Here is a 27,355-nt window from a genome sequence, read left to right as displayed (position 1 = left end):
TTTTTAAGTTAATATCTACAAAAAACGAGTGACTGGAGAAATTTTTTCATATATTTCTAATTACAACAAGTAACGATACTAAACAAATGAGTTTAAAATGAATAGAAAGTCAATTATTCAGCTTTCATTTGTTTCAGGTAATTAGAAATTCAGTTAAAATAAACTTTTAGACATTTCAAACTTATACAGTTTCAGTTGAATATTTCAAATTTTAAATTCACTTCAGTTATTTCTCAATTACACAATTTAATTTAGTTTTTACTGATATTAAGAATAAAGTTCAGTTCTATATTAAATCCAACATTATTTTTAATAAAAAGCTAAAATAAAAATCCTACAAGATCCATTTTTTTTTTTTATCGGCAAACCAAAATAAATTGAAAATTGATACATTTTAACCGTTTAAATTTATTTCATAAATATATAATAATCTTTTTGAGATCTAAGTATTTTTGGTTGGATAGTTGATCAGAATAGACAATCGTAATATAAATTAAAGCCCAAATATATATTTTAGATGGTGAGCCGTTGTTGCGGTTTAACGCGTATGTGAGTTACTCAGCTGGAAGTGCACCCGTGGGGAACGCGGTCGCAGAAATGTAAACCCATGTCGACTATACAACTTTACATTTGCTATACTTCTTGTTACATTGGATACCATGAAAATTCTACTTTTAACTATACTCACGTTTTATAATTGCAAAGCACTTCAGCGTAATGAAATATTTTATTTAAGAAGGCTATAGAATAATAATTATTTATATTTATAAAATTAAAACAGGTTAATTAAAATAACAAAGTATTAACTACACAAGTCTGAAAGTTATCAAACATCAAAGATATTTTATATTTTATACACAACTTGATATAATAATTATAAATATACATATACATAATATATTGTGTATTTTATACACAATTAATAACAAAAATATTTTATATATTTCCTAAAAATGTATGTAAAGCTATTAAGATATTAAGGTTATTTACTAAAATAATTATTCATAACATTAGAACAATTTAAAATTGGATAAATCATAAAATTCAAAATCTATTTTAAAAAATAGGTTAATCAAATATAATTGTAATAATATAATAATATAATAATTATATTACCTGTCTAGTTATTAAATACTAATTCAAGCAAATAGTTTCATGATTAAACAACGATATTATTATTTTAAATTTTATTTTAACAAATTTTTATGTGTAGAATCAATACCAAATATGATATAGTACATCAATCTCATTACATCATAAACTGAAGCAGTGCAGTTGGTTAGAACCTCTAAATGAACTATAGTTTTTTTTGTAAATACCTTTAAATACCATATATTTTAACATATATATATATATATATATATATATATATATATATATATATATATAAACATAAGAGTATATACAATTATACAAATATTCAATAAATATTATACAAATTCTCGCCCATAATCGTTTTCCTATTGAAATTACTTACCGTTGCTTTTGAATGTTTACAAATAAAAACAATAAACATAACAAAGAACTTGTACTTATGACCATTTTTAATACATTTTTATAATTATAAAAGTGTACTCAAGTATAACGCTTAGAAATTTAATAGAAAACAGTTTTATAAAAATTACAATTTTTTATGTACAAATTTAGGTTCTTATTATACCTCAATATTTTAACTATAACCTTATTAAATGTATTGGAACTTATTGTTTATGTAAGAAATCATATTTAATTTAAAAATTTGAAAAAAAACTAAACGAAACATTGCAATATTTTAGAACTAATTTAACATTACGGTAATGAATTATTCTGAGTTAAATTTTTCAAAACATAAGATATACAAAAACATCATTGTATAATTAAAAACTGTTCTATACAACTGTTAAATTAATTTTTGAATATTCAAACAATGCAATCAATTGGAATATGTTACTCCCACATAATATAAAATGGAAACAAAAACCAGAGTATCCCTCTGTGTATGATTAAACGATTCGAGCACTCGACCATTACATAATAGTATACATATACTTAATATATATTGACAATATTTTATATTTTAATAATTTAATTTAATTTTTAATAGATTACTAACAAGTTAAGCAAACTTGTGAAAGATTTAAAACCACTAAAATTTTATGATTTCTGTACAAATCTAATTATTTATTTTAAATTAAATATATAATATCATTAAATTTATAAAACGGATTGCAGTCAAAAATTTATATTCCAGATCAGTAAGACTGCATAATATGTAATGTTATAGAAATATTCCTCATAATACGTTTAATGAAAATGAGAATAAAATATATAACTAAAAACCAGAAATATCCAGCCTACATTTTCTGTTTTAATTATTTTAATAATTTACGAAAAATGAATAATGGTATTCAAATTAATTTAGAAATCAGTGCAATTATTGTAATTCAATTTATTATATATTTTTATACATATAATTTAATTTTACTTTACTAAATTTGTTAATAGAAAAAATATGAATTCATAATTGTATACTCAAATTTTAAAATAAATAAATATCGAAAAAGATAGAAGAGTTACATCGTGTTAATATTAAATAATAACCACATATATAAAGAAATTAAACGATTTATGAAATATAATAGTACTTAGATATAATTACATCAAATATACGGTACATCCAATTCTTTTCACACAGCTTTAAATTCAATCAATACAATAAATAAATACATAACTATATAAATATATGAAAACTATTATTATTAAAAATACAATAGAAATTTGAAACGAAATTTAAAAATATTAATTTATCCTTTTTCCTTTCTTCTTCTCCCATAAACTATTCCTTAAGTGTACCGCACCCGTCGTGTACTCTTAAGTGGTAATTTCGACAACCTTTTAAATGGTGCCCACGTGCTTTTTCCCCCAATGCATATAAAATACTATAAAATAAGGTCATGTAACAAAAATGATTTTCACCCTATCGCGCTTACCAAAAATCCCATCATAACCCAGAAATAGTGAATCACTATTGGAAAAACATTGTTGAAACTTAAACATTCTTTTTACACACGTTTATAATGAAAATATGCCTTTTTTGTTTTAATTTTTATTACAACAAAAAAATAATACAATTTTTAAACTAACGACATACATCTGACGCTTAATTATTTCCCTCCCTTTCGACTATCATTATAATTAACGAAATTCTTTTGTTTTTTCAACTGTTTTTTTTTTTTTTTTTTTTAATTATAACCCATATTTTAATAGTTATAAAACATTTTATAAAATTAAGTAAAAATTTGAAAACCAAAATCATATACATAATGAATAAGTATATATTATGTAGTTTTAAATGACGTATATAATGACAAAAAATACAATTTTGAAAAACATGATGATTATATTAAATAAGTATGTCCTACGTTTTATTTTCTACTAAATAAATTGTTTATAAGTATTTTGGAGAATATTTAAATAAACAATTAGACATTTTTGTTTTTACCATCATAATAAATAGTTATTAATTTCCCTGAATCTTACACGTTTCTTTAAAATTACACATTTCTTGATCGAAAATATACAAAAAAAAAAAAATAAAATAAAATATGGTATACATAATTGTATAACTCGGCGTTTCCCAAATAATGGGTCGCGACCCATTACCGGGCCACGAAAATATAATACCGGATCGCAGAATTTAATGAAATTCTCATATTAAATTTGATATTCATCATTTCATTTGATAATTTGAACTTTTTAGTAAAAATAAATTCATTAACACCAATAACTATTATCTACAACATAAATGATAATTACTGAGATTATCAACTAGTATAACAGTAACAAATGAACGCTTCGATTTTATTATAAAATCCTATGCGGATATTCAAATTTGTTATATTTTGCTTTTTTTACACAATGATAAATATAAAATATTTTGGTGGGTCACGAAGAGGAAAAATATTAATTACAGGGCCGGCCTAAACAAGAGTTTGGGAAACGCTGGTTATAACTAACATAAGATACAAGTTTTTAAAAAAAGAAAAAAACCGTAAAATTTTAAAATGTTTTCACTTTTTATCTTAATCACAAATAAATTAATCAACCAATAATTATATTTTATTAATTATATTGGCTTTATTCAAAATACAAATATTTCAGTAACAATTATAACTGTTGTTGTTTTAAAGGTATACATAAATACAATTTTCTTTTAGTATAATTTTGTTTAATAACAAAATTATTTGGAGCATATAATCCTAATATGACAGTATAAATCTTTAGTCTGAACCGTTTTTCTTCACTTGGAATCATTTTTCGAAGCTAAAGATACATTAATTAAGCAAATTTATTATAACGATTTACAAAATCAGTTAACCATTTCTGTATTCAACTCGACTCTTACATCTCACCCAATCCTCATTATCTCTCAATTTTTTTAAAGTTAAATTTAAAAAACTTTGTATTTGCTTAAAAAAATGTTCTAACATTGGTAAATAATTAATATTCTAGTACATTTTTATAATTTAAAGAAAATTTCAAAAAATGTATACCTATTAATTTTAAGTTAAGCATCCGAATAAAGTATTCTATATTTATAAAATCAAATTTAAAAATAATTATAGATAATGATTATTGTTCATGACGAAAACCACAAAACACACTAGATTTTCTATTTTTAACATTTAAAATTATAAAGCGTTCACTAAACCAAATTTCAATTCATTAGTACAATTTTGTGAAATTAATAAAAATTTTACTAGTATATTATGCTAAAAAACGGACAAAGTCAATCACCAATAAACCAATAAATACATATTAAGTCACTAATTCATTAAAGCAAACAAATATATGAATCTATTCTCGTTTTTTAAAAATGAAAACTTTGGTGCAGAACACAAGATCCTATTAGCTCCTTGTTCTCCCAAGGGAGATCAAATCCAGTGGATATTTTGAATGGCCACTTAGGGGTTTAAATAATTATAATAATTAATTTAACTGCAATCATCAGCAAGCAAAGTATCTCACTATGGGACAATTAAGAGAATTGAAGTTTGTACGTTTTAATAGTTTAAAACCAAAATGTTGGTACCTGTTAAATTTATAAATTATATAATAATAGGAACGGATCGAAATAAAATTAGTTCTAAATGTTAAAATTAAAAATTTTAAATTAAAATATTTTTTCTAAATATACCATATAAAATAAATTATCATACATTATTTTCTTATAAGAAAAAAATATTAAATATACATATCATATTAATTTGTTTTTTAAATTTCATTGATTAAATATTGAATAACATAACATCTCTGAAAAATTTTACTTAAAACAAAAAAATCAATAATTTCGAATTATTTTCAAAATATTTAAGATTTATTATGTTTTGAGAATATATCATACCTACGAATTGCAATCTACAAATATGGTAAGTTAATAGTAGTGACTTATAAAAGTACTATTAAGATAAAACTTATTACGACCATTTCACATTTTGATGATCGAAACAAGTCTTCTGGTCGAAATCGTGTGTGCAAAAAAAACACATATTATAGAAAATCAATTATTTACTCGATTTACTTATAATCTACAAAAAATTACTTTCAAATCAAATTTCAAGTTTGGTATGACGCTATGAAGTTTATTATATACACATGGATATTCTTAAATAAAATAAAATGTAAATTAATAAATACTCAAAATACCTAAATAAGCAATGTACTTTCATTAATTTCATTACTATACCATAAAGAATAAAATTAATTAAATATTTCAAAAATTTAAAATAGGTACTTAAAAAAAATGATAAAATCTTATTTCTATATAATTTTAAAATATATAACATGATATATATATATATATATATATATATACTCTCAAATATTAACTATGCACAAAAATAAATTATAAGAAGTATAAAATAAAAATTTAATATTTTAATTATTTAATAGACAGCAACATACAATCCTAAAATCCAAAGTAATTACTACCTTCATTAACTTTTTGAAATATATGTTCAAAAACCTAATCAAACAACTACTTTCTTTTTAACATTCAAATAAATAAATATATATATATATATATATATATATATATATAATATGTTATCGTTATTCAATGGTAGTATAATATACAAATAAATGTTAAAAGCAATATAAATATAAAATTACTTGATAATATATTTATTTTATGAATTCCTGGTTTTTAATATTAAATCTACTTCATCATAATTATTATAACCTATAATTAAAATAACTAAAAAAAACCTAATAAGCTTGTTAAGCAAAAATTAATTAATAACATTTTTTCTCATTACAATCTTTTATATCAAAATAAATGCATAGAAACAGTGTTATCTATTACTGGTTGAAAATCCCATACATGATAAACGATTTCATAAATTTACCCATTGCATTCCAAATGAAAATTAACATTTAAATTATGGTCTATAACAAATTATCTTTTCTAAAATTATACTTAGCTAAAAAGAAAATATTTTGCCATTATGTTTATTGAAATATCTGTAAATTAAACTATATAAAACATAAAAAAAATCTTACTTCGAACTGCTGATATTTTTGGTCTCACGTTCTCTTGCCATCCTGCGCTCGCAGGAACCCACCACTGAGCAACAATCAGCAACAGACCAGCGAATATTACACCTTTCATTGTATATCCTCCGAGTACGGTTCACATCGGAAATTATATTTTTTACGTAAAAATAAACAAATAAATTAAATAACAGTGAATAGATCAATTTTACACATCAAAACGCGACTTTATCACCGAACTAAATGTAAAATACTATTTATTTACACTACACGCAATTATTACTACTACTATATATTTTTATATTATGGTCGAAAGAGTGCGCGCGTACGTTAGTGCAAACGGTTACGGCGGTACTGCCGTCTGCGGTTCGACTTAGCACCACTGACGCAATGCGAATCCGAGATGACCCGATTGGCGCATGGTCATCTGATGATGGCAGTAATGGCGCTCCACAATTTTATCAACCACTGGGACCTGGAAAAAAATTAAATAAAATAATTTTTATACCAAAATATATTTATTCAAAGCTTACACTGTTTTATAGTGATTTATTTAAAAAAATTTAAATTACATTATCGCTAAAATTAAATAATTTAAACAATCTTAAAATCCTTGTCTATCTCATGAATTAAATATAATCAATGTGACAAGTACTTCACATATAATTGCACATACTTGATTATCATATAACAAGAAAAAAATAATTAGCTCCAATTGTAGAAATATTTTACTACAAAACTAATAAAATACTTATGACTCAATAAACACATACATACAAAAAAGGATTATACTATTATAGGATACTCCTAATATTTGAATTTAAAATTTTTAGTTCATCACCCAAGAAAATCTTTTGATTTTATAACAATATAATCCTAAAAATAATAAACCAAGTATATTTTATTTTTATTTTTTTTAATATACTTAAAATATCAAAATATACTTAAATTACAATAAAATTAAGCAATTTGTAAAAAATATAAATTACAGGAAATAATATACAGAAAGATTCGAGTAAAGATGGATTGATGTGATTGAAGGACACCTAAATACCAGTGGAATATTTAAGATGTACTGCCATATCCATACGTTATTTTTCTAACAATATCTATTGAAATTTATTTATATTTTCTGTTATATAAAAATTACATTCAAAGATATTCTTCAAAAATATATATACACAGTTAAAACGTATAGTATAAATTATTAGAATAAATAACTATCATGTAAACAAGTACAACTTTAAACTTGTGTAAAGATAACTTCAATTTAAATGAAAGATCTACCCTTGTTATAAAGAGACTGGCAGATTTTTTATGATTCAGCTTTAATATTCATTACTAAATATTAAATTTTACCTTGATGTCGAAGACAATAGTTAATAAAATTGTTAATTAAATAGTACTGAAGATAAAATATAAATTATTCAGTTGAATTAAAAATATAAACTACTCGTACTACTGTATTTCACAACAACAAAAAAACCAACAACGAATAACCATTACCTCCAAATAAATAATAATATGCTTTAAAAATAATTTATAAAAATGAAGATTAAAAAATTTAAAAATGCAAAAATAGTTAAGTTTAAAATTATATAATTCTCATTACAATTGCCTAAAACCCATTTTCTGTAAACAAAGTTTATATCAGAGCGCAGTAGTTGATCGGACACCGTTTTCAATCAAACCACTGACTCTCGGATGAAAGACTATTCAAGAACTTATCAACAAGGTTTGGACATTTCCTTTAAAACAACATAATTAACCTTATAATAATCGTCGAGTTGTATTAACAATAAACTAAAATCTACAAAAAAAAAAAAATGTAAGAAAAAATGTATTTTATACAAGTTAAAAAAAAGCACACGAATCTTTACCCTGCTTATACAATATAAATTATGTTCTTTTTTTTTTGCTTCCCAATTTTTTTTTTTTTTTTTTTATATATATTAATTAATAAATGTAATTAGAATTGTTGAAAATAATATATTTTATACATTTATTATGTATAATATATGTGGAATATCTAGTGAGAAATTAAGAGAAATTTCGTACATAAACTATGATTACTAATCAGTATTTAAAGGTGGACTGTTAAAATTAAACATTCAGTTATGACAAAAATTATAATAATTAGGTTGAAAATAAAATTAATTTTTAAGTTATCTGTATGAATTCTACAATAGTCACCAAATATTATGAAGATGAAGAGAAAATAAAAAATATCTGATATTACCTAATGTAGTTAGTTTACTAAGTGATTATAGTTAGTGAGCGATCGAATTAAAAGTTTTGTAAACATTTTCCAATACATCAATGATACATGCTCAAATAATTTATTTAAACCATGCATTAGATTATTTCTCCCAAAAAATTAGCACTAATTATCTATTTATTATTTATTCATATATTATTTTTTTATGAATTGAAACTCTCATAATAATTTTTGACTTCTATGGTGAATGATGATAATAACTGTATTCCAAATTTTTCTGTACTAAATAAATTTCAAACACATATAAAACATTAAAAAAAATGTTTGAAAAAAGGATTTATTTTGTTGAGTAAGTTTTCTCTCTAGTCTAACAATATAAACATCCGTTGTTTGGGCAATGGTCGAATTGCACTTATTACTTATAAAAAAGTAGAACAGACAATTGGTGAATATCAAAGTGGTTTTAGACCAAGAAAGTCAACGACAAATATTTGTTTTTAGGCAGCTATATCAAAAAACTTGAAAATTCGATAAAGAGATACATACGTTATTCGTTGACTTCAAAAAAGCATACAGCAGTATTTTTAAGGAGTCTTATAAATATCTTGAAAAAGTTTGATTTCCCCCAGAAGCAGGTCAACTTAGTTTCAATAAGCAACATGGAAACTATGGTAAAAATTAGAGTTAGAAGCATGAAATTGGAGCCAATACAAGTACAATCTGACCTTAAACAGGTTGCTTTCATATTATCCATTTTTTCCACCCGCTTTTGGAAAAAATAATAAGAGAGATGAAAATTTAACGTCACGAAGGAATAAAACTCCGAAACTCAGCTATTCCCCTACTGGCATACGCAAATGATATAGCGCTGATGGACGAATCTCAAGTTGTAAAATTTATATTTTTGAATTTTAAGTTAAGTAAAATGGCTCTGTGAAAGACCTAATAAATTGGCGCAGTAAGTAGGACTACAAATTAATGAACAAAAAACTGAATATATGATAGTGTAAGAAATTGGATAGATCTGAATAGATTTAATTCATTCAAATATCTTGGCTCAATTGTGAGTGAAAAAATGATTTCATAAGCAATGAGAAACCAGAAATCTCTAGTAAGAACGGTATTGAAACAGAATCCAGTAGGAAAAACTCTTCAGAAGGCCAAAATTGAGATGGGAAGATTTAGTTAAGAAGAATGTCGAAGAATTAGGAGACAGAGTAAACTGGAAGAATTTCGCAATTAATAAAAACGACTGGAGAATTGATTGTGAGACAAGATAGCCCTAACGGCAAGAAAACCCGGAGAAAAAGAGGAAGTATTAATTTAAAAATGTACTAAATATTAATTGTAGAAGATGATCTATAAAAATTGTTTCAGCAAACTATCTTGTGAATGTACAGAAAAATATGTTTTTTATTTATTTTTGTCTATTATTGCATAGATACATATAAGATAATTCATTTATTAGACACAATATATAAATTATATTATATGTAATTAATAATTATGATTTAACTTTTAATATTAAGTTAGACCTTTGAAAATATGATTTTAGAAAATGTGAGATAAAGTACAAAAAGTACTTAATCATCTAACTGATAGTCCAATTTTCTCTTCGAACCTAAAAGATATTAAAAATAAAACACACAAGACTAAAATACTAGTAGACTGCAAGGTCTAAAAAAAAAAAAATTAACAAATTTTGCATTACCTTTGCAAAGAGGTTAGTTATATAGAATTTTCATCCATGTCATATCAGTGGTATCGCACTACATTTGAATAATAAAGGTCGTTGAACGTCAAAATAAAATCAGCTAGTACAAGTCAATAGTATATTCCAACCGTCAATCGAATATTAATTTTGGAAAATGTCTCAAGAGGATTACAATACATTTCAGCAACAAGCCCACACTACACTGGTATCTTTTATGACATTTTTATTTATAAATGAACACCTATATTGTTAGGGGGTTGTATTCCCAATACATAGGCGCAATTTAAATTTAATATCCGGGAGGGGGGGGGGGCTTGAAAAATATATACCAAACAAACCCATGGAGGACTTTTCCCTCAGACCTCTTTAACCAATCTTACTTTCACCATCATACAAAATAATTATATCACTAAATATAATATTTTGAAATATAATGTCCTGAAATTTTTGGGAGTCACAGCTAGGTATAGGGGGAATAAGTTCCCCAAACCCCCTGATTTGAGGCTATGCCACAATACCCCCTCAATAAAAGCTGCTGATTATGGCATACTTTAATATCAAACATCAAACGTTAATAAAATGGCAAAGCTAAATCTAATTATTTTTAAATATTAAATAAAATTGACTTTGGTAAAACACATTGAATATAAAGTTGCTTATTTAAAAAATATATATGTTAATACTTTCTTGACGATGATACACATTATTTTTAAATAAATTAACTAAACTATTGCAAAAATCGAAAGTTGATCAGTTTAAAAAACCTTCTTCATATACAAGATATAAATAATATTTATCTATAAATACAGTATATTACTCAATTACCTTAAAATTTATAATTAGAGTAAAATCATAAATTACCAAAAAAAATGTTAAAACGTAATTGAAACTCTATCTTCTTTTATAAACATTTTTAACGGTCTTTAAAACTTTCTAAGCCTACACTCTATCGAGACCTACTTACCCGTTGTAACTTAAAATGCATTTTGTGAGTTTCTTTGATTCTGAAACTTTGGTCAACAACAACCCTGTGTAATGCACATATGTGCTTTATGGCTTTTCCACAGTTCACATTAATAATGCCAAAACAGTTTGGTTAAACTCGTCCAATTAGTCTACACTCGCCGGTATTTTCTGTGCACTGATAAAGGCAACAGAAAAGAAGAGAGGAAAGGATGGTGTAGAACTACAAAACTTTTTCAGAAAGTATATGCTACGCAAAGCCGGATGATAGTGTAAAATGTTTTATGAAATCTTCCCCTCCCTCCTTCTCTTATAAAACCCCTATCAGCTTTCTGAACGAAAAAGTGAACTTTTTAATTATCCAGTATTTAATACTTTTTCTCTTTTAATGTTTAACACAATTTTTCATTTGAATTTAATATCACGGCATTAGAACAAAAAATATTAATTATGACCTAGTTTTATTTAACTATTGATATAAGAATATAATTCTCATTAAAACGTATAAGAGGCATTGTATTTTAAAATATTTTATAAATAATATCATCTGCGTAATGATAAATAATGTAATGCGAGTACATACAAAATCAAAATAATAAGTCATTATTTAATATTTAAAATAATTATAAACCAAAATATGTAATTTTCTTTATTTCTATATATTAAAAATTTCATTTAACAAAATAAAAATAACACAAAAGTTTCCAACAGGTAATTTTTCAGTTTCTAAGCGGAAAGAAAAACTAAAAACAACTCAAAAATGTATTATTTTAAAATTAGTAACTGTGTATTTTATAATATAAAAATATTATATATAACTCTAAATAAGTGCAAGTGTAAATAAGTGTTTTTTATGAAAATGTACTTATACCTTTTTTTTAAAGAAAATGTTCTAGTTCAAGAACCAATTAGATAACTGTTCTTACAAATGTTAACGGTAATCATACAATTTGTTTAAAATTGTTAGATTCTTTAATATAGCTACTCAATATTTGTACTACACTGACTTTTATCAAAATCATTTTCCGAAAGTAATAATTTATCATTACTTTCAAATGTATAAACATACGTTAAAAGCATCTTATAAATACTATACATTGTAAGTATGAATAACCAAATAAGGACTTACTTACACTCAGAACTTGTATCTTATTGGAAAATTATTTTTTAGTAAAAAAAATATCATTGCAGAAATAATAATTAGAACCCAGTTTTTATTAATATTATCAAGTATTAAAGATTATTAGAAAGAAAGTTAATAACTCAACACTCATAAAAAAATATTAAGATATATTAATATATTTTAAATTAAAACAAAACAATAAACATCTATATAGTAATAAAATTATTAATATTTTTAAAGTAGTTTATTACCAATTTTATTCAAATTCTTTATACCCTAAGAAAATTATAAAATTTTATAAAATTACAACTAGATAAGATTTCCAATAGATTTTAAAACTAACAAATAACTTTTGAAACACTTATATTTACGAAAAATATAAGGTTATTATTAAATAATTTACATCGATAATTTCACGAAAATAACAAATAATTATTTTTCATATGCTATTTCAATATAACAAAAAAATATAAAAAATGTGTCTCTTAATAAAATGTTGTGACACAATTGTTAATCTAAAAATAGTTGTATGACTTTTTAAAACAACTAACACACCGCAATAAATGTAGGTATAAGTAAATAATGCATTATAAAATCAATTTAAATATCTCACTTAATTTTAAAATAAACTCGCATATTAAACAAACTACACTAAGTACATTAAGATGAATTCGTCTTATTATGTACAAAATAAAAATAATAATTTGTCATAGATAGATAGTGATTTCCTCAAACGAATACTCCTTATAATAATCTCAACTATTCTAAATAAATATTAATATAGTAAAATTAATTAACAGACATTATAAAAACCAAAACATCAGAAGATATTATAAAATCAGCGATAAATGATTTTTGACCAGTAATGACTAATAATCGTACGCATATTCCATCTATACTTCTAAATCTCTCTCAACAAACCACGACACGCGCCTACGTGGATTTTATGTAATTGTTATTCTTTTATATTGTTTTTTACATTTTCTAATGCCATACAATACGTCGATACAGCAATATTTTAACTATAAAGACACGTGCAACCAGAACCGCGGGACGCAGACACGCGCGGACAGTAATGTACATCCGCGTGACATCGGTCCCCATCATTCGCACACAGTCGACGTGAACAGCACCGTGATGGCAGAGGCAGCAGTGACGTAGACAGAACAGCAGTAAAGGAAAAGGAAACAGATAGAAAAGAATGAAGGATAAAAGTAGTGGTAGAGAAGAGTGAGGGTCAGAGACAGAGGAGGAGTGAGGAAGAAGGGAAGAGGGAGAAAGAGAACGATAGAGATATAAAGGCAAGAGGAAGAGATTGCGTGAAAGAGAAAGAGTTGGCGGATAAGGGACGCGGAAATGGATGATACGGGACAGTGTGAGGGGTATACTGAACGAACGCTGCCGTTCTACCGAGTTGACCGCAATACGATCAGAGAGGATGAAGGCGTACGCCAGAGAGAGGATCAATAGCCCGCACTGAGCGCATGCGTCATTCGGTCGGACACGTGCTGCCGACATGACTCCCCTTCCTCACCCGTCGACGCAAACGCCACACGCTACCACCCACCACCAACCTTCACCGCCATCGCGGTCGACACCGTCAGCAAGCGTAAGGGCGCGGCGCAATGACTGCGTACGTGCATTAAAGCAAGCACATAAATCGGTATAGGCATAACGATTTAAACGACTTATTGTAATCGGTTTTAATTTGTATGATGTTGGGTAGCATGAATGACGACGAACAGCACCAATGTTGTTAAACGACATCAAGTTATCCGTTTGATACACATTTTGTTGACATTTTAGTGTCGTCGCGTTTTATTTAAAACGATCATTGCAAAAATATAAGTATAAAACATGATAGTTTCATCAATAGCAAAATTGAATAGATTTAACATCTCCTCCGTGCATGTCTCAAAAAGAACTAATGATATACAAACAATATACACAGTCGGGTCCTTTGTTCTACATGATAACAAACTAACACCGACTATTTATTCATGTGTGTGTGTGTGTGTGTGTGTGTGTGTGTATGAGTATGTAGGTGTTACACATATTAAATATATTATACCGATTATATATACATGTATCGAACAAAAAAATAATATTAAAAATAATGATTCGAAAAACAATACCACACATTAAATAAAATACATTGAACAATTTAAAATTATAAACAAGAAATTATTATATTACAGTATATTTTTTAAACATATATTCGGTAAATTTTTTATCAAAAGAATCATCAGACATAAAAATTAAAATTAAAATTAAATCACAACAGTAACATAGTCTATAAACATAATACATACCCTAACAGTAACAGTAACATATAGTAATATAATCTGATAAATTTTAAATAATATCAAAACAATTATAATTAGTATTAATGAAATATTTAAAACGGAATAAATGAATTTTCCTTCAAGAACTTAAATAAATATATTATAATAAATTATCATTAGTCTAATAAACTAATAATAATAGTAACACCATAATAAGTTCATGGTATAGTGATTTAAATTAAATATTTTCAAAGGTTAATATGTTAAAATGATTAAATGTACCTAATAATGCATATCAAGTATCTTATCAGCAATGAATAATGGAATCTATAATACCTTAAAACTTGAAATTACAAAATCTTTATTGGATACCCTTCAAGTAAGTGTACATGCCTGTTATATATTCTTATTAGAAAGTAGATTTCGTACTTAACTATCGAGATAAGCATAATAATTTTAAGTAAAATCAGAACATTCAAGTTATTAATCTTTAATTATCACTGATTATTTTATACATACATAATAATTATATATATATATACATAGAAACTACTCAGCATAATCTGTAACCTTGATCCAAATCGAATTATAAAAAAAATCAAACATTTTGAGTATTAAAATATCAAACTTGAAACTAGATAATAAATATTTACCTTAGTTTTTAATTTAAAAGAAAAATTAGTTTTAAAATGGTAAAAAAATTACCAAACATTATTGATTAGGGAACTAAATTTACCTTTGATTTCAATTTCAAACTTTACAAATTTTCAATTATTAATCTCACTTTTTTTAATTATATGATATTAACTATAAATCAATTTACTTAGCAATTTTTTTATGTTGAATTAATTCGAATCCTCCGGTACACACTATGGTTTTAAAAAAATACATTATAAGAAATACACATTAAATATATATTATACACACCAACACATAAAACACTATATACAAACAAAATCCAATAACGAAAATATCGTAGATCAATACAGCAATATCATTCCCCAATCATAGTTTCTTGCACTTTTTCTATTGCATATTATGTGCATTTCAAATTAATATTTAAAAATGTATTATTATAATTCTAAAATCAACTTTATTTTAAGTTATCAAAACTTTAAAATTTAATAAGAAAAAATTTAAAATACTATCTTCTTACTTAAAAAAATCGAATACGTTTAATTTAAAATATTTAATATAAAAATACCAACAATTTACAGTGAGTATGTATTCGAAAATTCCACGTACTAGAGCTTTCATATATAGGTAATGTTCTGATTTCAACTTATAATGTGAACAATTATAAAGTTTCTATAATTATCATAAATTAAAAACATTTTAAACAAAACCTGTGAAACATGATATATTATGAAAAAATACTAGAATCTTGATGCTAGGGTAATATATAAAGAACATTATCTAATAATAATAACAGCATAACAATTGTAAATTAACGTCCCAATAGAGCTTTAAATTGTGGTGATGCATATAAACTAATAATCATATTATAAAAACTCATAATACACAAAACGGAAACGACAACTACGATAACTGCGGTCGTCGAGATAATAATAATATTAGCAATTATAAGCAATACCCAGACTTCAATAATAACAGGACGTATCTAAAGATGTATATATGAAAATAACGATCAAATGAAAAATAAAATACTAATAGTAAAACAGCCACGGATCCAGGGGGGGGGAGATCGGTATGAGCGACCTCCCCACCGTTAAAAATATTTAAAAATAATTCAGTCAACAGTTATTTTTAAAAAGGATAGTGTTTATGAAAATATCAATAAATAAAATCAACTACCTAAACAAGATAGGTTAAGGTAGGTAATTTATAATTATTAATTATTATAAGTTTTGAGAAATAGAAAAGCCATGTAGCCTCGTAAACATTTGAAATTTACAATACTTTTTGTATTGCATACATTTATATTTCTTCGTTTAAAATGACAAAAATGTATATGCTTGAAACCAAGATGTTAAGTAATAACTTATATGTTATAATCCTTATGTATTATGCCTAATGCATAAATTGTAGGAGATTTGCTGCAGATTTTTATTTTTAAGAATTTACGTAGTATTCATTATTTTTATCAAGATTTTTATATATTATCTATTATTTAATTCTCAAATATTTTTAGTTCGAGTTTGACCTTTGTTGTCTACTTAAATTGCTGATCCTTAGTCCTTATTTTATAGAGCACTATACTCTTACACTTTATACTATGTAAAAATCAGAAACAATAAATGTAATTTAATTTATATATTAAAATAGTAGAAATAAAGCAAACAGCGAAACTTTTTTCAATGTATCAAAACTATACACTTTAAATATTTAAAGAATAAGTGTGTATATATATTTTATACCTACGAAAAATGTATATATAATAATAATTAAGGGGATTGGCTACCATCTGATTTGTCGGGTTAAAACTACTTATCTTATAGAAATCAAACTGCTTAATATAATGAAGCGATAAGAATTCTAAACCCTATTTCTTATAGCTATTTTCAATTTCGTTCCCTCATTTCCAAAAATAACAATTTTTATTTTAAACATTTTAAAACATATACTGCAATATTAAAAAACTAAATTAAAATTTTAAAAGGGATCTGATTATTCTTAAATACATCAAGATGATTTCAAATTCGTTTTCAAAATTCTTATCACTTCACCGAATAAATCTAATTAATTTCAGAAATATAGGTCGTTAATTTATGTTACATCAAATGTATGCACTCAAAATACTATACGTTTTTGACTGACTTGTACATGTACGTACGATAACTTGACCTAATAACATATCCATAAGGATTCATACTAGTTATATGAACTATAAAAATAATAACTACTACAACAATAGCACAACCTAACAAATACAAAATATTAAGAAATAGTCGTGACTTCCATAAAACGATCAGTATCAAATTACCTTAAAAGACACCTGCATTAGTTGTCTCCGTCAAAAATGTAAAACATACAACATAGCAATTCTGCGTTCAGTAGAACCACATTATGCCGTCAGCTTAAATATTAGAATAATCCGACCAATTATTCAAATTAATCAAACTTAAGGGAAAGAACAATATCTGTATTTTTGAGTTGGTTTCTTATGATATTTTAATTTTCAAAAGAATTATGAGTATATAAAATATTAAAATTTAAAAAACTCATTAATCGCTTGGATATTAAAATATAATATAAAACCGATGTACGAACACAGATGATATTATTTCCTTTAAATTCAATAGTATGTCAATTTACTCTAATATTAAATCTAACCATATATAATGGACTTGCTGAACGCAGATTTTCTATATCGTACGTTTATAAAACAAATAAAATAATCATTCTCTCAAGTAACAACGTACATAATTTGTATACTTGTATTTAATAATGTATAGTTTATTTATATTACTTTTTTGACAAAAATCCTTCCCCGGATGAAGAGTTAATGCCATTCATGGAATATGAGTTTGAAGTATTTAAAATAACAGTTATATGATCATAATTTATTTAATTCTAATTTTTTAAATTATATAAGTTATTTGATACTGAAATTACACGTAAATTATAATATTTTTTCATAAATAATATTAAAAAAAATCTGAAATTTATTATACTAATAATTAATGAATAATCATAAAATTATAAATTAGCTTTCATATACTCGTAGTGAATCTCATTTCCTCCCTCTTCCGAAATATTCTTATTTTTCATATATACATTTTGTTAAAACAATAGAGATTATCCAGATTTCGTTAAAATACAAATTTAATCTTATAACACAATTATTTATACACTATTTTAATTTGAACTCAAAATTATTACGACAAAACCATACATGAACATTTTTATAACTAAGATTAACAATAAATATATTATTATTATTATTATTATTATTATCAGGAACGGCACTAGCAAATATTGATGGGGAAGATTTTATAAATATACAAATTTGCCGACTTCTTTCTAAAACAAAATTCTACATTACTAATATTACTTAATTTATTGATGATTTTCGACCATATAAAAAGGTCATTCATAGATGTAACCCCCAAACGCCCTAACCTAACTTAACCCTAACGTCAACCCTGATAATTATTAATAATTATAAATAGTAAACCTTTATTGATAATTACTAACTCTATTATTATTTTAAGGGAAGTATTTGTAATAAAAAACTAATGTTTCCAATATTTCTATTTAAAATCTAATTGAAAAGGAAACCAATCTGTAATTACAAATTAACAGATATCGACATTTTAACAATTAAAAGTAAAATAAATAATCACGAAATTATCACATCAATGTTGGTAGCCAATCTACGTTCTTTATTAATCAACAAAATTAGATACCAAACAATTTCTCCGAACATTGTACTTAATATTAATTTCTATACGTATATAATAATGGTTTGTAGCAACTAAAATGTATTCCATACGACTTTATAGTATAATCAGTCAATATGTGCACGACCAATTATCGCAAATCAGATTTATTCAAAAATAATTGTAATATTTATTAAACTTTAAATACGACACATATTTCATTTAAGTAAAACTATTTAAATACCAATTCAACGCCTATGTATTATCGAATAATAAAGCAATCTACAATTTATTGCAAAAACTAAATATCTATAATTGAATAACTTAATTTATAATCTAAATTATTAATAAATATTTACTCTTAAACATTTTAAATAAATATTATAAAACATAATAAGTATATTGAACTTTGGTAACTAGACATTGGTATTTGCAATTGATATATTATATTATAATATAAGAATTTGAAATAATACACACAAAACCATTATATTTATATTACGATGTCTATAACGAAATTAAGAAACGTTTTATAATTAATGATTAACATAATACGTACTTCAGTTTTTATTAGTCACCTAATAACATGAAACCATGATGTACAAATTATTAACATACACATGGTATGCTTACAAAACATAAGGAACTAACCCTATATATTATGAACTAAAATAGTTTCTTAGGCCGGTTCTTAAGATACTTAATATCTTAATAATAAACAAATGTTTGTACAACACATAACTATAACTCTAGTTTTGAAATAAAACTAAATACCAATAATAGAATTCAATAGACACTGCGCGTTGGAAATGGTACCTAAATTCTTCCATCTTTTCGTTTAAATAAAATATTTAATATCTCCAAAATTTCACTTTTGGTGCACTGGACGGAAGTTACACAGCAACAATGTTTACAAATGTGATTATTTATTCATAGAGTTCACTACTAAAAGCCTTTGTAGTCACCTAACTTTGAATAAATTACCTACACATCAGAAGGAAAATACACAGGTGTCTCTGTAGAACACACTCAAATATCAACTTTCTGCGCGGGATAAAGATACGTTGTTACTCTACATATAAATTTCAATGCATTATTGATACAATGTATGCATATTATCATACTATTTCAAAATGAATAAATTTTGTGCAAAATATATGCAATCAATTGTTACCTTTATCATGTAAAGTACAAAAACTGTCAGGAACTTTTTTCGGCGTTGATTACAGTGAAACAATGCATCTATAGTAAATCATCAATGGGAGAACACTTAGTTGAAGAATTACTAAGTTGCGAACACTATAAATTTCCAAAAGTATAATAACATAAAAAGCGTAACAATTTCCCCACGTAATAATGTTCTATCCAAAGTACTCCAAAGACTTTAAAACCTATGAGCATACCTACACGAATCGATGATGTATTTTATTACAAACGATAACCATCTCTAACAAGCAATCGACTAAGTAAACACAAACTTAAGTAAAACGCTATCTAATCCCGCGTCCTTAACAAAAGTTAAACTCCATAGACTTCCGTGACACTATACGCGACGGATTTAATTACAAGATTACACGCTGAACCTGACTAAGGTCTGAAAACGTTACTTGTTTAATCCAACGACCCGTCGAAATACGGCAACAGTAGTAGCAGTATCTATCGATCGATTTCGTGTAACGATGTCGGTCGGCTGCTGCTGCCGCGAGTACACCACTCACGGCTGAATTGTGACATATTTGACGGGTCTGGGTTGTTATTTTTGGACGAACAATTGCGGAATCGGTACAAAGTCAAATCATAGCAAACTTTCCCTCCCTTAAACGACATTGTAATATCATTTTGGGTACTCACCATAATTGCAGTCTAGCTGTTATCGTGTGAAGCGTTCGGCGATCCGCAGATGACGGCAGCCGAGATGGTGGCAACGGCGGAGCGAAACGTACGAACGGAACGACGCGACACACAACGGACGGCGAGTGCAACTGGCCGCAGACGGAGACGCCTCAGTACCACACTGACTACGGGCACCGTAGACACCACGAGAACTCGTCAAAACACGCCGGCCGTTTATTTACATCATCTGTTCGGGCCGTCCTCGGTCCAATGTTATTGATTAGCAGACGACCGACGACGTCAGTGTTGCCCAGTGACCCGTATTCCCCGGATTCACGATAATAACCGTACGCCGTGGAACGCGTGGACAAGGGACTAGCAGGGTGCCGGAACCGTAACATCATAAAAGAACTATTAGAATACGAATATTTTATTAGGTTAGAGAACAAACAGTTTTAGGGCCACATAAACCTCAATACGTTCAAAAGAAGGTTTTATAACATTATAAATTACTTAGGTATTCATTCTACTGCTTCTACAAAGACGCGAGTCATAACTATAATAAACATTATTGTATTTTTCCCAAGTAAATGAATTATGAATCATGGATAGTTATATTTTTTTCAAGTGAAAAATTAATCAATTACCTAAAATGTTCATTAATCGCCCCTATTAGTTGTTTTCGTCTACTTATTTTGAGTACAACAATATAATTACAATATAAATAACACGAATTATATTATACTATTATATTATACACCTATTACGTAAAAATTATGAAGATAATAATTTAATATTAAAATAACATTTTACATTTTAATACTGATTTTATATAAACAAATATTGCATAAATATAATTTTATACTTCTATTGTCAAGGGATGTTAATTTAGGGATTGGCGATGCCAATGTTTATTTCAAACTTTCTATCCCAGGGGGTATCGTGCATTTTTTTCGAGGGCGTATGTGATATGTAGTATGCCATAGGAATTTAATTAATAAATAAATACATTTTTTTTTTTTTTGCAGAGGATATACACAGTGGCGTAGCCAGGATTTTTAAATGGGGGGGGGGCTAACCACTTTTTTGGATAAGTAAGGTAAGAGAGGATATGAGAATTCACCCTTAACCCCCCCCCACCATATACCACCAAGTTTCTAAACGTAATTCAAGCATTTTAGTATAGTTTTAAAAATATTTATGAATATATAATTTATAATAATAATAATAATTTTGGTTTCAGAGTTCAGTCACTAGTAAGCTTGCTCCCCTCTGACAGCTGCATCCTCTTAGGCGAATTCCTGGCAAATTCAATTACTTCACTTTCATCGAATTTCTCTTTTTTATTTATATTTGTCATAGCTAACCCATTCAGTCTGTTTTCCAACATGGTGCTTCTTAAAAAAAATTTTAAGCGATTAATTGCTGAAAACGTTCTTTCCAGAGTGAAAGAGATAACTGGTAACGTGGCGAATAATTGTAAAAGTATTTTAATGTTAGGTCGAAGATTGGTGCGATGAGAGAGTGAATCAAGAGCAGAATACGGTTTTGGAATAGTATTTTGACTCCATTGTTGCCTCCATATGAACAAGTCAGTTCTGATTGTATATGAGATATCATCATGGAGATCTTGGACATATATTTTAGCAGCTTTTATAATATTTTTATCGTCATACATATTTAAATTGGCCAGAATAAGTCCTTCAAGTGGCATAACATTAATAAGCCTTTGATTAAAATGAGCATCCATTGATTCTATTAAATAGTCAAGATACATTATACATATAAACACGGCCAATGGGAGGGGGGGCTATAGCCCCCTTAGCCTCCCCCTTGGCTACGCCACTGGATATACATTTTCTTCGGTAAAAGGGGGGAATACCCACCTGAAATGTTCACTGGGTGATGCTAATTATTAACTCAAAACGCCCTCACAACTAGTTGCACCAATGCTCGAATAGTTCCCAATGACTGAAAAGGCTCTAAATAAGTGAAAGAATGCTATATTTTGTTAGTAATTTACTTAGTAAATTACTTTCTTTTTATACTATTATTAGGTAAATATTAATATAAAATTATAATTATACTAAATACTAATATACTATCTTGAAAACCATAATAGTAGCCTCATTTGGAGGTCGCAAGAAATCACCCTTGCAACCCCCAGTGGCGGGTTTTATCACTAACCAAGAGAGGGGCTAATGGAGGTTTAAGAATTAAGTTAGTTGGTTTTTTAAATCTATATAAAATTATAAATTACAGAATATGTTTTTAAGTCCCTCATAAGTCATTTTTTTAACAATAATGACAAAGTTTAAATAGGTAGTTACATTATTGGTATCAATTTTAATTTGAAACCATTTTAAAATATAGGTGAATACATATAATTAACAACAAAAGTGAGCTAGTTATTTATAAAAAAAATATATAAAATAGGTACCATATTCATCAATGACAATTGATGAAGTTATTTTAGTAATAAAATATTTTATTATTATTTGTAGATAACTATGTAAAAAGAACAACATATATTTATTTATACTTTATATTGATAGAATATAATAGCATGTTTTTACAACCATAGGAATGTGAAAGCAAAGCCCCATGAATCTGTACATCATTGATAATCTTTTACAGTCTTGGACTTTATGCTCGAATTATCTCACTATGTAATAATACAGCGTATTGGTTAATTATAATTTCCAAATTATTTTTCTCGGATAAATACCTACTACATTTTAAAAAAATTAAAAAGGGGTGAAAATTGTTAACTAAAAAAAAAATCATTATTCTTGCATCTTCTTTCCTAACGGTTTGTACATTTAAAAAATTTTTTTTAACTAAAATTATTTTTCTTTATTTCATTGTGTAGGTATATTAAACTCTTATAAAACTGAACTAATGTAAGTGTTATTTTGGGCATGGACCTATTAACTAGAAAATAATCATGATATACACAATAATATCGATACAAACTTGGAAAAATCAAATACCTACTAAATAACATTTATATCAATTCAGTTTAAGAAGCGCTTTACATACATAATGCGACAAAGAAAAATAATTTTAATTATACAGTATGTTTCAAAATGATTATCCGGTTTTAGTAAACTATAAATATTGTTCCTATAGCTTGTGATAAACGAAACTCTAACGTATGTGAATGGTAGGGTTACAGAGTTTTTATTTTTTATCGATTATAGATAAGTTGTGATAAAGTGCACCTCAGTCTAGTGGTGTGATTTAATTAATTATTATCAAAAAGTCAACGAAGTAACAAAAAGTGTTATGTGTGCTCCGTTTCAAAAAGTGCGAATCTGTTATTATTGTGCAGCGCAATTTTCAACGAAAATTTAACATTGAACTTCCACCAGCCCAAAGTATTCGAAGATGACATAAACCCTTCCAAAAAACCAGTTATTTATGTAAAGGGAAGTCATTAAGTCACCAAGAACTTCTTATGAAAATGTTGAACAAATTCAACAAAGTTTGTAAGAAATCCGCAGATATCAGTTCGTCGTGCATCCAGAGAACTTTCTATTCCACAGACAACAGTTAGCGTGTTTTACGGAGACGCCTGAAATATAAATTGTAAAAAATGCTGTTGTTACAGGCTCTTCATGACAGCAATATGCAAAAAAGCGTTGAGAGGTTAAAGAGTTAGAATAATTTTCATTTTAAATATTGTACCTAAAACTTAATGTAATTGACTAACTTGTAAAACTTATCCTAACCTAATTATTCAAATTTTATAATAAATACAACTTCTTGAAATCGGATGAATCATTTAGACAAATACTGTATTTTAAATGTACTAACAGACTATAAAAATAATTTATCTATATATTTTTAGATAATAAATAAATAATAACCAATGTATTTATGTCTACTCGTAATATACTCATTTTAAATAATCTTTCATATTAAAATAAATTATCTTTATGTAAAAATGATTAATTTTCCTAAATAAATTCTTTCCTTTATTTTTTCATATCCAACCACTATTTTAATGACCGTGATATCTCTGATGATAAATTTTTAGTTCGAAACCAGTCGTACTTTACAAATATAATTATATTCCAGGCTAAACATTTATATATTTATTTATATGTATGAATACATTTTATATACATTTTTTATCATTTTTTCGAACATATTTTGCCTATTTTGGCTCTTATAACTTCCAAACTCTATTTAGGATTATACCATTTCCTCTCTCCATTGTAACATAATGGAAAACAGCAATTACCTTTGAACCTGAATAAAAAATTAACTACACTGTATAGACGGTTGGATACTAAAAATAAACATTATAATACAGATAAGAAGGTTTTATGAGCCACTTTTTCAATCGTCACACTACATCATGGTCTTGAGCAGTGGCGGTCATATGATTTTTTCATGGGGGGGATATAGCTGATTTTTAACAAACACTATATATAAAAATCTTTATTTTTAAACATGGAAATTATATTATATTAATAATATTATTAATTATTATTAATGATATTTATATTATTAAATCTATTTTTCTGGTTTTTTTTTTTTGTCAATTCGTCCAGTACTTCATCTACAGTTATATTGACAACCTCACGATGAACAACCATAGTGGTTAAACCATTGAGACGACTCTAAAATTATATAACTACACAATTCATATAATAATATAATATATTATGTTAAGCATTAAGTACTAAATTTAAATTTCATACATTCTTATAATTTAACTATAAAGGAAATGAAAAAAATCTAAGAAGTTTGTTTCAATTAATATTTTAGTGTTTTATGTTTGAACTGTTAATTTTATTCGAGCCTAGAGACTGTATAATAACTAATAAGTACAGTATATTTATTTTTTTAAATAGAAAATAGATGAATACCTATATTATATTATGTATAATATGGATGAATTATAAATATTTAAAAAAAGGTCATGGAGGATCTACCCCCTCCTCCCATTTGACCGCCACTGATCTCGAGGGTGATAACAGCGTACAAGACCACATCATACAAAGTAACTTGTCTACTGACTAGTATATTTCTTATTGATCTGCAAGCTTTAATTACATGACGATTAATAACTACCAGAAGCAGACAAATATCCGTGACATTAAAGACAAAATATTATTTTATTATATTACGTCCATGTGCAGTAGCAGATGTAGGATTTAATTTGGGGGAGAGCATAATCCAAAATGTAGTGTTAATTTTAAGGAGTTATTTCCTTATTTACAGTAATAATACCTGTGCAATTTAAACTTTTGTTATGGTTTTTTATGTTGTTTTTAAAAACCTTTATCTTATATGCCATTTGTATCAAAATTAATCTAAATGGGGACTGTTTAAATTAAAATAATCAATAGGTACTTGAAGATAAGAAAATGTTAAAACTAAGAATGATTTCATTACTAGAATGGCTAAAGCGATTGTTCAGTTCATTCAAAAATATAAAACAAATAATAATAAAAATATATATACACCAATTTGCAGATAAAAATAAAATAAATATAAACTACAAAAAACTTAAAATGGTGGTTAAAAAATGACAACATATATATCAAAAATACTCGTCCAATATGCTATCTACCATAAATATTTTATCTACTGTAATTTGATGATAGTTTAATATAATATCTACCGTAGGTTCGTATGCTGTATATTATATATACTTTATCATTTTGCTTTCATCATGATTAAGCTTTTACAAAACCCCAAATTGTATGATATTTAAACCTTAGGTTAGGTAAGTTAGTAGGCAGTGGCGTATTTTCAATTATTTATGGGGGGGGGTCCACAGTTTATACATAATTAATATAAACTATATATTATATTGTAATAGTTATGTCCTTATGCAGATTTTGGAGGAAGTTGAACTAAATATATAATGTAATAATCGTATAGTCTAATGTAATATTATATATGTACCTATATATTGTATTTAGCATTATATATTAATTTTATTTTTATTTTATTTTATTTTAATACGGGCAGCAGCCCAAAGTACAGAAAAATAAATTTACATATTATAAGTAAATAGTATACATAACAATTAAAATAGAAAAATAAATGAAACAAAAGAAAAGAATTACAAAACTAAACTTAAAAACTAAAAGACGTATCCTCATTAGCAATACGCATCATTCTATTTAGTGGTTTGTTTCATGAATAATTTGTCGTACACAGCGGAATACTGAAAGGATTGGAAGAACAGACCTGGACACAGGGAATTTTAAAGTTTACTTTGGATAGAAGTTCAGGACAGTCGATCGATCCATTTATGAGTTTACTAGGAAGACCTTGTTAATGGTGATACGTCTATCGGCCAAAGACTGTAAGCCTAGCCTA

General features: G+C 26.1%; 1 protein-coding gene across 1 annotated transcript in view; it reads right to left on the bottom strand.

Annotated features, from left to right (window-relative positions):
• Positions 1–21,262, bottom strand: part of LOC112688177 (semaphorin-1A) — a 131,069-nt gene extending 109,807 nt beyond the window's left edge. Inside the window, exons 1-2 of the mRNA XM_025561250.1 lie at positions 21,029–21,262; positions 6,541–7,006 (exon numbers count right to left, since the gene is read on the bottom strand). Of these exons, the coding sequence (XP_025417035.1) occupies positions 6,541–6,649 (109 nt within the window). The 5' untranslated portion in view covers positions 6,650–7,006; positions 21,029–21,262. The remainder of the gene's footprint in view (positions 1–6,540; positions 7,007–21,028) is intronic.
• Between the last annotated feature and the right edge of the window lie 6,093 nt (positions 21,263–27,355).

This window comes from Sipha flava, unplaced genomic scaffold, assembly GCF_003268045.1.
Source record: "Sipha flava isolate LNK unplaced genomic scaffold, YSA_version1 110_pilon_pilon, whole genome shotgun sequence".
NCBI lineage: Eukaryota > Metazoa > Arthropoda > Insecta > Hemiptera > Aphididae > Sipha > Sipha flava.
This window is presented reverse-complemented; position numbering and strand designations above follow the sequence as displayed.